This window comes from Xenopus tropicalis, chromosome 3 (assembly GCF_000004195.4).
Source record: "Xenopus tropicalis strain Nigerian chromosome 3, UCB_Xtro_10.0, whole genome shotgun sequence".
NCBI classification, from domain to species: domain Eukaryota; kingdom Metazoa; phylum Chordata; class Amphibia; order Anura; family Pipidae; genus Xenopus; species Xenopus tropicalis.
This window is the reverse complement of record NC_030679.2, coordinates 47862026-47873861: the sequence shown is the minus strand read 5'-3', so window position 1 is coordinate 47873861 and position 11836 is coordinate 47862026. Positions and strand designations below refer to the sequence as shown.

The 11836-nt window shown below is 37.8% G+C and overlaps 1 protein-coding gene across 1 annotated transcript; it reads left to right on the top strand.

The window, feature by feature from the left end:
• The first annotated feature begins 327 nt into the window (after window positions 1-327).
• cdc23 (cell division cycle 23) lies at window positions 328-11369 on the top strand. The gene is made up of 16 exons (NM_001016759.2): window positions 328-537; window positions 3474-3546; window positions 3746-3883; window positions 4700-4742; window positions 5064-5169; window positions 5800-5932; window positions 6494-6671; window positions 6760-6857; window positions 6996-7077; window positions 7171-7324; window positions 7728-7847; window positions 7920-7995; window positions 8451-8512; window positions 10156-10234; window positions 10317-10436; window positions 10935-11369. Exons 1-16 carry the CDS (start codon window positions 431-433, stop codon window positions 11109-11111), a joined length of 1746 nt encoding a protein of 581 aa, NP_001016759.1. The 5' UTR covers window positions 328-430; the 3' UTR covers window positions 11112-11369.
• Window positions 11370-11836: the final 467 nt, after the last annotated feature.

The following is an 11836-nucleotide window of genomic DNA, read 5'->3' as shown; positions in this document are numbered from 1 at the left end:
GTACAGCGCTGCGGAATATGTTGGCGCTTTCTAAATAAATGTTAATAATAAAGTCAGCCAAAGCTAACTGCGTCACCCATAGTAGAGCCGGAACCTCGCACGCAAGATACAGCGCATTAAACCCATACACACTTTAGATGTACGTTCCTACATAGGCCCTAAATCTACCAAAATGATAAGACCACTTTCTGCATAACCGGAGTTCTGACGAACCAGTTTCTCCCCAGTTCTGGCAAAGCGCGCTCCTTGCTGACACATTTCAGCCTGAGCCAATCGGTGCATTCGTGAGGCTTCTCAGCCTATCAGATCGCTCCTACGCTGGGTTTGTGCGAGGCGCCTCAGAATGCAGAATACAGCTAGTAGCAGTAAGCCCTCTCCTGATTGGGAGATGTCACTGAAGCGCCTGCCAGCTGGAGAGCGGTAGGGAAAGATGGCGGCGACAAGCGGGATGTTTTCTGATTTGAAGGAAATCAAGAAACAGCTGCTAAGCGTAACCTGGCTTTGCCGGGAGAGAGGTCTGATGCATAGCGTCAAATGGTAGGAGCGCCGTATTTTACTGGTACACTTCCTGTGCGCATGGTTTTCTTTTGAAATCGCCTGTGAAGGGGGATCTTACTTTATATTATTGACTTATGATGGAGGTGGTACTCCTGCATGGCGTGGAGCATCCAGTGCATGGTCATTATTTATATATGAATAGATGTTTAGGCAATTTGGTCAAAATTTATTACCCACATCTGAACATAGGAGTCTGGGTCGTAGTGGATTTACCCAGTGGCAACTTTTAGGTTCTTTTTTTTTATTTCTCAGCCCACATCTCTAGTTACTTGTATATCTCATCATAAACCTGTATCAGCTTTACAGCTTCATGGCAAGTAGAGATCATGAAAGAATAGCCCTGACTCTATACAGTATTCTACTTTACAGTTTCACTTTCCACTTGTCTGGCAAATTACACAAAATATAAATCAATAAGGGATATTTGCTGCTATTTTAGAAATGCATAGAAGTACACATAATACAGGTATGGGGCCTGTTATCCAGAATGCTCGGGACCTGGGGTATTCCAGATAAGGGATCTTTCCGTAATTTGGATCTCCATAACTTAAGTCTGCTAAAAATCATTTAAATATTAAATAATCTCCTACTAACCGGCCTCCCAGACTCCCACCTCTCTCCCCTGAAATCAATCTTAAACTCTGCTGCCAGGATCCTCCTGCTCTCTCCTAAGAGGGATCCTGCTCAGCCTCAACTAAGCTCACTAGCATGGCTGCCTGTCAAGCAAAGGATAGCTTACAAAATCCTTCTGCTGACGTTCAAAGCCCTTCACTCCTCTGCTCCTCACTACTTTTCTTCACTGGTCTCCCTACATGTTCCTGGTCGTCTCCTCCGCTCCTCTCAGAGCCTCCGTCTCTTTACACCATCCACACCCACTGCGCTTTCTCGTCTTAAACCTTTCTATCTCGCTGCTCCTTACCTCTGGAACTCTATCCCTGAATCCCTCCATAGGGAACACTCACTAACTCTCTTTAAGAAAAAACTCAGCTGTTACCTTCTGGAGCACTAAGACATTATTTTGCCCAGTCCTACGCTTAAGGGCAAATGCCCATACCTGATGCACTCTTACCTTCCAGTTTGTGCCTGTATGTTACCCAACCACTCAGATTGTAAGCTCTACAGGGCAGGGACCTCCTTCCTACTGTGTCTCATACCACATGGCACTTATATATATATATACACATATATGTATTTATTGTATTTATTTATTATATCACTCATCCTCCCTGTGTGTAATTTTGTATTCTGTAAGACTGTACAGCGCTGCGTACCCTTGTGGTGCTTTATAAATAAAGTTATACATACATACAAATAAACCCAGTAGGATTGTTTTGCCTCCAATAAGGATTAATTACATCTTAGTTGGGATCAAGTACAAGGTACTGTTTTATTATTACAGAGAAAAAGAAATCATTTTTATAAATTAGAATTATTTGTTTATAATGGAGTCTATTTGGAACTTTCTGGATAATGGATTTCCAGATAAGGGATCCCATACCTGTATATATGATACACAGTGAAACCTCAGTTTTACATGCCCTGATTTTAAGTTTTCCCTCATTTTATACTTTTTTTGTGGTCCAATCCATTATTATTATGTATTGAATACATTTCCCTGATTTTACATTTTCTTGAACTTTACTCTTTCTGGTCCCCTGAAAAACATAAAATGGGGGTTCTACTCTTTACTGAGACATACAAACCAAACAATCTATGGCCTAAAGTTTTTGGGGTTTCTAAACTTTTGTGTATTTTACGACTTAAATGGAGCACAGAATCAATATTTATTTGCAAAATCTCTTGTTTAAACCTTTTAAGCAGAATGCAAGAGTACTGCATTTTTTCATGTTATGTGGCAAGCAATAACTACAAATTATGACTTGATATGAAAATAATAACTTAAAATTAACCCAAAGAATTATGTAGACAAAATTCCATTGCAAGTTGTTTTGGAATAGTATAAATTTTCCATATTTTATGGTTTTAGAAATATCTACAGTTTTTGTTCCCTCATAATTAGGTTTGGAATAGAATTTGAGTAGGAGAGTACAGTGTCGGACTGGGGAGCCAGAGGCCCACCACAAAACCTTTGCAGGCACACTATCCAAGCCATTTTTTATTCTTTTTATTGCTTCTCCTTACCTAATACGTTGTACTTTTATCGATCCTTTCTTGCATTTCACCTCTTTGTTTTCAACGGGAATGGCCAAGATGTAGGCACACAAGGCAAATGGTTGTGTGAGCAGAAGGGCCCACTGGGAGTCTTCCTGACATCGTGGTGGGCCAGTCTGACACTGGGAGAGTATCTGAAAGTAATAAAATAAAACATAACATAACAAAAGATAAACATAATAAATGTCAATTCTCATAGCCAATCTGTTTTGCTTTCTAGGGATATTCATCTTTTAGTTTTTTTTAGAGTAGATCTGTAAAATGTAACTTGCAGATAATTTAAAGGGACAGTAACACCAAAAAATGAAAGTGTATAAAAGTAATTACTATATAATGTAATGCTGCCCTGTACTGGTACAACTGGTGTGTTTTTCTTAGAAAGACTACTATAGCTTATATAATAAAGCTTCTGTGTAGCCACAGGGGCAGCCATTTACAGGAGAAAAGGCACAGGTTACATAGCAGATAACAGATAAAACCCCATTATATTCTACAAAGCTTATCTGTTATCTGCTATGTGCCTGTGCCTTTTCTCCTTTTTCCCAGCTTCAATGGCTGCCCCCGTGTTGACATAGCAGCTCATTTATATAAACTATAGCGCAGGGCAACAGTACATTATATTTTAATTACTTTAAAACACCTTCATTTTTTGGTGTTACTGTTCCTTTAAGCTTCATTAACATAACAATCCAATCTCTTTAAATAATGACCATAACTTTTCCCTTTATATTTGTAATTTCCAGGGCATCAGAACTTGCTTTCTCTCTGGAATCTATTCCTTTAAATGAGCTTCCTTCAACCCCAGCACTTACAGAGGTATGAGAAGTGTTCTTGGCACCACACCCTAACTGGTTTTTAGTTTGGGCACCCCTTTCACTACTTTGGGTTCTCCTAGGACATATAACGTTCACGGGACATTTTAGTACAGTACAATGCATTTTATGATTGGAAATAAAAAAAAATATTTGGAGTTGTTAATGTTTTTTCTCTTACCCTATCAATTTTCTTGCAATAGGAGGATGCCCAGGATCTGGATGCATATACACTGGCTAAGTCTTACTTTGACCTAAAAGAATATGATCGAGCTGCATATTTTCTTCGGGGGTGTAAGAGCCAGAAAGCCTATTTCTTGTACATGTACTCCAGGTACTTGGTAAGAGCACAATGCAGATTTTCACAAACAAGAGTTTTACATGTAATGATTGATTTGGATAGGTACAGTAGTATCTCGCAGTGATGTCAGGTCCTTCACTAAACACACATTATTTGGAAATTAAACAGAATCTCAACTTTGGGTTACATTATCAGTAATAATGCTTTAGAGGAGACTACTTCTAGTTGCATCTTATCCCTGGATTAACAATAGTATTATTTATATTACAGTGAGAAAAGTTGTCTGTACCATATAGACCATATAAACCTATATTAAAGTACTGTAAAGTACACTAGCAAAAGTCACTATGTGAAAGTTTAGAGTAATTTATCATTTAACCTTTGATGTTTCCTGAGAACTAGGAAAGAAAGGAAGGAATTTACAATATGATCAGTTTGTATTCCCCTGCATTGGCCGAGAAACTGGTCTTGTCCTGTGGTGATTCTAAACCTCTGGTGGATATCTTCTGCTTTTCTTGGGGTTCTTCTGGTCTTCTTTCTATCTGTGGAACAAAACTGTAGATAGGGGGACGCAGGCAGAGGGTTCAAAGCCTTCGAGTCTACTATTAACCTCTTTGTGTCCATTTTTATAAAAAAAAAAATTTATGCCAATCTAGCTTTCTCTCCCAATTCACTGGAAAGAGAAATTAACGTGGAAAGTATTGAAATCTTCTTTTCTACCCATTACTCATATTCTAAGCTTTTATAGTATTCGGGTATGGCTTGGCAAGGTGGTTGAAATGTTTTCATTACAAGTATTGATTAGTACTAACTGCTACATTTCAATTGTATTTTGTATCTTTGGCTTATCTTTTAGTCTGGAGAAAAGAAGAAGGATGATGAAACAGTTGATAGCCTTGGTAAGCCTTAAATAGTCTCGAATGGACCTTTTTATCATATCTGTTAAATTCTAGTATTGGAATTTAAATCCTCTACTCTACTGTAACTCTTTAACATGGAAAGCTAAATTAACGTGTGAAACATTACTGCGGTCTACAGCCATTAGATATATATGGCCTTTTGGTTGCAATTAGTTTTCCATGTCAAGTTTACTTGACATGGAAAAGTAAACTAAGTAACATGGTGATGATTCTACTGAAAAGCAGTCTTTATTTTATTTGTAAAATTAAGCAGGATATAATTCACTTTGCCTTGAAACATTTTTTTATATTATAATTTAGGTCCCCTTGAAAAAGGGCAGGTAAAGAATGAGGCTCTGAGGGAACTACGTGTGGAGCTGAGTAAGAAGCACAAAGCCAGGGAATTAGATGGATTTGGACTGTACTTGTAAGTGACAATATGGTGGGCTAAAGGGTTATTCTTGTTGCTTCTGGTCTTTTTACACCAGGAACACTCTGAGATGTAAGTGCTATTATGTTGAATGTGTATTATTAAGTGTGTTCCTTTCTAATTGCTAGCTTTGAAAACTTTTATTTTTTCCTTTGTATAGTAGCTAGTGTAGAATTTTACTGCCTTAAGGTCCCCATACACAGGCCGATAGTAGCTGCCGATATCGGTAACTTGGACCGCCTCGGCAGCTTATTGGCCCGTGTAGGAGCAGAAACGAGGGGCCTGGCCAACCGATATCTGGGCTGAAATTGGGCAGATATTGATCGGCCAGGTTAGAAAATTCAGTCGGATCGGGGACTGCCTCATTGCTGCCGTTAGAATTCGATCGTTTGGCCCTAGGGCCAAACGATCGAATTTGCCTACATGTTACCTGATATCGTCCACCCGTAGGTGGGGATATCGGGTGAAGATCCGCTCGCTTGGCGACATCGCCAAGCGAGCGGATCTGCCCTTGTATGGGCAGCTTTACACGGTTTTTCTGGCCTATGGTATACATTGGCATTAAAGAGAGAAGCAGAAAACATTTTTAGTCATAAATATAGAGAATCATTGTTTTATTTCCCACAGGTATGGAGTGGTCTTGAGGAAGCTGGATCTGGCAAAAGAAGCGTTAGATGTATTTGTGGAGGCAACACATGTTTTGCCCTTACATTGGGGAACCTGGCTGGAGTTATGTAATTTGATTACAGACAAAGAGATGGTAAATACTTATTTGACTACACTGTACAAATGTGTGCTTTAAGATATACATATATTATATAGCTAAATTGCCCATCCCTGTGTCTCATTCATTAGAGCCTCACTGGCTAATTTTGCCACTTCAATAAACAATATGCAGTTGGCCACCCTGTCCTGTTATTGTTTTCATCAGCATATCTCAACTAAAACTTGCAATACATTTAAGATCTGCTTTTGGCAAGGTTGCCAAACAAGTCTTTCACCAGTATGACCACCTTGAGGTGGGCTATAACGGGCAGATCCAGTCTTTTGGCCCCCAGTCCAACAAACGGATCATAATTGTGGCTAGGCAAGGTATTTGGGATGAGGACTTCATCAACGGGCAGATGCAGTCCTTGATCCGATGGCAAAATCAAACCTGCCTAATTGATATCTGACTGATTTTCATTCAGACATTGGCTAGCACCATACATGGACCAAGTCGGCAGCTTTTGTCGACCAATGTATATTCACCTTAAGTTACTTAAACTGCTATTTGACACATGAGGTATGATAGTATAACACTGTTAATATGTTCCACCAGCTGAAGTTCCTGTCCCTGCCAGAATCATGGATAAAGGAATTTTTCTTGGCACACATATATACAGAGCTGCAGTTGATTGAGGAAGCATTGCAGAAATACCAAAGTCTTATTGATGCTGGCTTTTCCAAGAGTACTTACATTATTTCTCAAATTGCTGTTGCCTACCATAACATCCGAGGTAAGGAATATATATATTGCTTGCTGACTGTTACTTATTACTTTATAAGGTATCCAGAGATTAAATAAATGTTTTCATCCTTTTATAGATATTGACAAAGCTCTGTCTATATTCAATGAGCTGCGGAAACAGGATCCTTACAGAATAGAAAACATGGACACCTTTTCCAACCTCCTGTATGTCAGGGTAAGCTTAATATTAGACTTGGTTATTGCATTTCATTAGCTAGCCTTTTGGAGTGCTGGCATATTTTTGCTGATAAATCTTGTATGCAAAACTCCTGAAAAGATCTTAATTACACTTTTCTTGTGTTATGCCTCTAAGGGTCTGAAACCAGAATTAAGCTATTTGGCCCACAATCTATGTGACATTGACAAGTACCGTGTTGAGACCTGTTGCGTTATCGGTAAGGGCTTACCAAAAGTTGTTTAGGAATATGTTGCTGGTATACTTGAGGTTAATCATATAAGTGTTGACTGGGTCTTCATTGTTTGTGTAGGCAATTATTACAGCTTGCGCTCCCAGCATGAAAAAGCAGCGCTGTACTTCCAAAGGGCACTAAAACTCAACCCTCGATATCTTGGTGCTTGGACCCTCATGGGCCATGAATACATGGAAATGAAGAACACTTCTGCAGCAATACAGGCTTACAGGTTGGTATTTTAATTATATGTCCAATGTGTGTCATGTGATTGTACAAGAATAGTGTGCTAGAATTGTAGGTAAACTGTTAATTCTCAACTAATGTTGGTAGTTTTAAATACATAGAAATGTGAGCTGCCATATTGCTTTTGCTCAGTACAACATGATAGTGGTCTCTTTCACTATTTGATTGGGCTCCAGTTGATGTCAGCCCAGATGAGAGTACCCATAGTGACAGGTAGTTAACATAAAAGTCATAAAAAGAGCCAGCAACGGTAGTTTCGCATGATTCTCCACTGTGGAGAGTCCACTTAGTGTGATATTAGCCTTACGCCTTGTGCATGTGTGCACGTCTAGTGCTTCATGGTAATTTGCTACTTTTTCGCACCATTAATACCTTGTATTTTGGAACAGGCATGCAATTGAAGTGAACAAGAGAGATTATCGTGCTTGGTATGGATTAGGACAAACCTATGAAATATTAAAGATGCCATTTTACTGCCTTTATTATTATAGACGGGCCCATCAGCTCAGGTATTGTTGGATTTTTGGAGGGGTAGGCTAATGGTTCTTTGCAGAGATGTGACAGTTTCTGTTTCTTTCCAGACCCAATGACTCTAGAATGCTTGTTGCTTTGGGGGAATGTTATGAAAAGCTTAATCAACTTGTGGAGGCTAAAAAAGTATGTGAAACTGTATAAACTGTTTTTAAATTGTTTATATTCATGTTCCCATAAAACATTTATTCTTAACAACTCCATGCTTTAAGTAGAAAAATACATTTAGAAATAATAAATGTTCCTAGGTTTAACAGATACAGACTATAAATATATGGAGAATAAAATACCCCCAATTGTGAAATAGAAGCATGGAGGCATTTCATGACCAAATAAATGCATTAGGCGGAGGGCTTGGTGCTTTTCTACAGGTCATGGAACGCCAAAGTGACTTCTGATATCCTCTTATTTTTTATCACTATGCATCATTTATAAGGATATAACTTGAAAGATATGCATGGCTTTTTTGTATTAAATAAATAAAAAATATAAATATAAAAAATTACAATGTAAATCAAAAGAAACTAGAGAAGAACAATGCAGATTTTCTTACTTTTATGTATAAATTGCTTTTCTGACAGTGTTACTGGAGAGCTTATGCTGTAGGTGATGTTGAGAAAATGGCTCTGGTCAAGCTGGCAAAGTAAGTATGTGTCCTTCATCCATAGACAATATTAGGGGTTGACATAAAAAGAACCTTTAAATATTATCAGATTTTTTTTCTGCATTATCATTTTATGTTTAAACCCCCATTAAAAATGTAGTTTTGGCAGCATTCAACCAGATGGGGAGAATTCGAACATTCACATAGCCAGAAACATTTTTATTTATAGCTTTGTCTTAAAAGTAATTAAAATGAATTTAAACCCTTAAGCCTATGGTGACTTTAGAGGGAAACTATTACGAAAATGAAAATTTAATATCCGCTTCACTATACTGAAATAAGATTTTTTTTTTCTAAACTAATTACTTAAAAATTCCGTATCTGAAATAATTAAGTTACTCTTCACTCTCAACATCTGCCTCTCTTCATGTAGAAGCTGGAAGTCTGATTTTAAATAACAGATCCAATATATCTTTGCCAAGAAGATGATTTAGAGCTCACTCTTTTAAAGAAAAAATCCAGATATGTCCTGCTTCTCTTAATGCAATATTTGTACCAAAGCTAGGTATTTTGTAATATTTTTTTGTGCTGGATTCAGTTGATTTGAGTGAGTTGATCTGCTAGGAAAGGAAGCCTAACCGAAGATATATTGAATCTAACAGTCAATGAAAACCTGACACCCAGCCAGAATTTGTCCGTAATTATATTTAGAAAGTTTCATATTTCAGTATGATGCAGCTTATATTACATTTTCCTTGTCGCAATAGTATTAAGCATTTAAAGCTATGGCACATTATACCATCATTGATATCTAGTGGAAAACAACAGCAGCCAAAATGTCCTGGTTTCTGTGCCGGTACAATTGATGTTATTGAATCAGAATTGTCATGTGTGAGGCACACAGAGTGGCGACAGGTGGAATTATCTAAATGAGGTATTGCTGAATAGACAACATTAATGGTTGCAAGGGGCAAATGTTCCTGCAATATGGACCCTAGGGGGATTTGTCTAAAGGTCTTGTGGGGCCTTATTCAACAGACAGCATGTTTGTGCGCCATATATTAAACTGATAACATATACAAGGAAGCTTGTCAAGCCAGTGGCAGGACAGTGGGGTCATAAAAATTTTGTAGGACAGGTAAGATTTAGACAATAAATTTGATTCTGGATATTTGCTGTCTCTTTTTACATTTAACAAATAGGATTTTTAACATATTGATTTACTGCCTTATCTTTTAGTGTTTCTCTTACTTAATATTTATTTAAGGGTAATAGAGGTAAAAGAAATTAGCTAGGACTAGGAAAGAGGCATAATTGCTCTTTATGCTGAATTTTTTTTACCAAATTTGTAGCCCATTGATCCATTTGTTTAGCCAAAATAATACCCTTTCTGTCTGATTTTGTATTGGAACTTGTTTAGTTATTGATTGTGCTATGTGGGGTGATCTGCTTGTTGGCCTAAGGGTTAGGCTGAGCGGGCCACCTGCATAGCAGGGCAGATCACAAACTCATTTGGAAATCTAAAGATGACTTGATCTTTAAATGTAAGATCAGCTTCAGTAGCACCTTTGTTAAACAAGGCATGGTGCAACATATTTTCTTGTTAATTTCCTTACACCAGTACAATAAAATATGAAGGACGCTATGCCATGTTGTGTAACATTTATGTGCATATTTTAAAGGCTTCATGAACAACTGAATGAATCAGAACAGGCTGCCCAGTGTTACATCAAATACATACAGGACATCTACTCCTGTGGGGTAAGACACTAGTGAAAAAATACGGAAGCAGTCCCCTTTTGGCTGATCAGCAGTTATATATCACATCTGTTTATATTTCTAGGAAATTGTAGAGCACCAGGAGCTCAGCACAGCCTTTCGCTATCTGGCTCAGTATTACTTTAAGTGCAAGCTGTGGGATGAAGCATCTGCATGTGCCCAGAAATGCTTCAATTTTAATGATGTAAGTATTTTTACATTTAAGTATTTCCTTACTATTGATCATTTCTCCACCTGATAGAGAGTTGGTCACTAATTGTATTTTGAGCAGCACAGTACATAGTAAAATTAGTGACACATTCTGGTTTGTATGTCTGTGAAAGGTGCCGAGATGCACGTTGGCAGTAAACACAAGATTACATATTGCATGGCATGTAAACGGTTAAACATTAATAACGCCATTCCACATTTGTAGTTCCCTGTAACTTGCTTGTTTTAAGCAACATCAGGTGGAATGTAGAGCTGGCTGAAATATACTGAATAAAGGCTCCAAGATTGTTATTGTGTTTAATAATATACAAAGTTCCATCATTATATCTTCATATATTATTCTTAATTTACACTCATCCATGGAGTGTATTATATTCAAACATTTTTATGCCCAAAGCACTCAGAGGTTGAGTCAGATTCTAGTTGCCTTTTTTATTTTCTCTACATTTTAAAAATGAATTTGCATTTCCAGACCAGGGAAGAAGGGAAAGCTCTTCTACGGCAAATTCTACAATTAAGGAACCAGAATGAAAGTCCATCAGCTGACCTCCCAGCCACTGCTCCATTCTTTCTTCCGCAATCTCTTTCAGCCAACAACACCCCTACAAGACGAGTGTCTCCACTTAACCTGTCATCTGTTACACCTTAGCACAATGTGTTGCAGTAGATTATGCACATGGATATATATTGTTGTCTGTATTGTGAACAGAAATTGGACTATTGCTTCAGCTGAAGCACAAACTGCCTCTTCTTAAGGAGCTTGTCTATAGTTAGAATAAAATCCTGCTGCCGAACAAATACAGGACTGTCAGGTTTGTGCTGGCACAGACATCGCTCAGCAGCAATACGGGAAGAGCAGATGCATTTGCTGCTTTGTTCCTGCACTTCAATAAACTTTTTATACTGTGATCGCTTCCAGTTTGTTCTTTATCCATGTCCAAATATCAGTACAAGGAATATTCTCTGTATTTCATGTTTTTATTGATGGAGAACAGCACCTCCAAGCAATTTTGTAATGCCTATTTAACTGTTACTACACACAAGAAAATAATAGTTGGCTAAATATAACTAAGTAAAACATTTAAAACTTTTTTTTTTTTAATTGCATCAGTTAATAGTGCAGTTCCAGCTGAATTCTACACTGAAGTCAATTTTTTAAAAGAGCAAACAGATTTTTTTCATATTTAATTTGAACTTTGACATAGGGCTAGCCATTTTATTTTTTTTCCCAGGTGCCCAAAGCCATGTGACTTGTGCTCTGATAAATTCAGTCTCTCTTTACTGCTGTGCTGCATGTTGGAGTGATGTCACCCCCTCACTTTCCACCCCAGCAGCAAAACAGTTGGCAGGTAACAAGATAACAATCCTCAAACA

What these genes read in the sequence shown, in the direction of transcription:
- cdc23 (NM_001016759.2), top strand. Translation starts at nt 431, where the DNA reads ATGGCGGCGACAAGCGGGATGTTTTCTGATTTGAAGGAAATCAAGAAA. An exon ending in GCAGCAATACAGGCTTACAG is followed by an intron (nt 7,325 to 7,727) that starts GTTGGTATTTTA and finishes ATTTTGGAACAG; the next exon opens with GCATGCAATTGAAGTGAACA. An exon ending in GCTCTGGTCAAGCTGGCAAA is followed by an intron (nt 8,513 to 10,155) that starts GTAAGTATGTGT and finishes CATATTTTAAAG; the next exon opens with GCTTCATGAACAACTGAATG.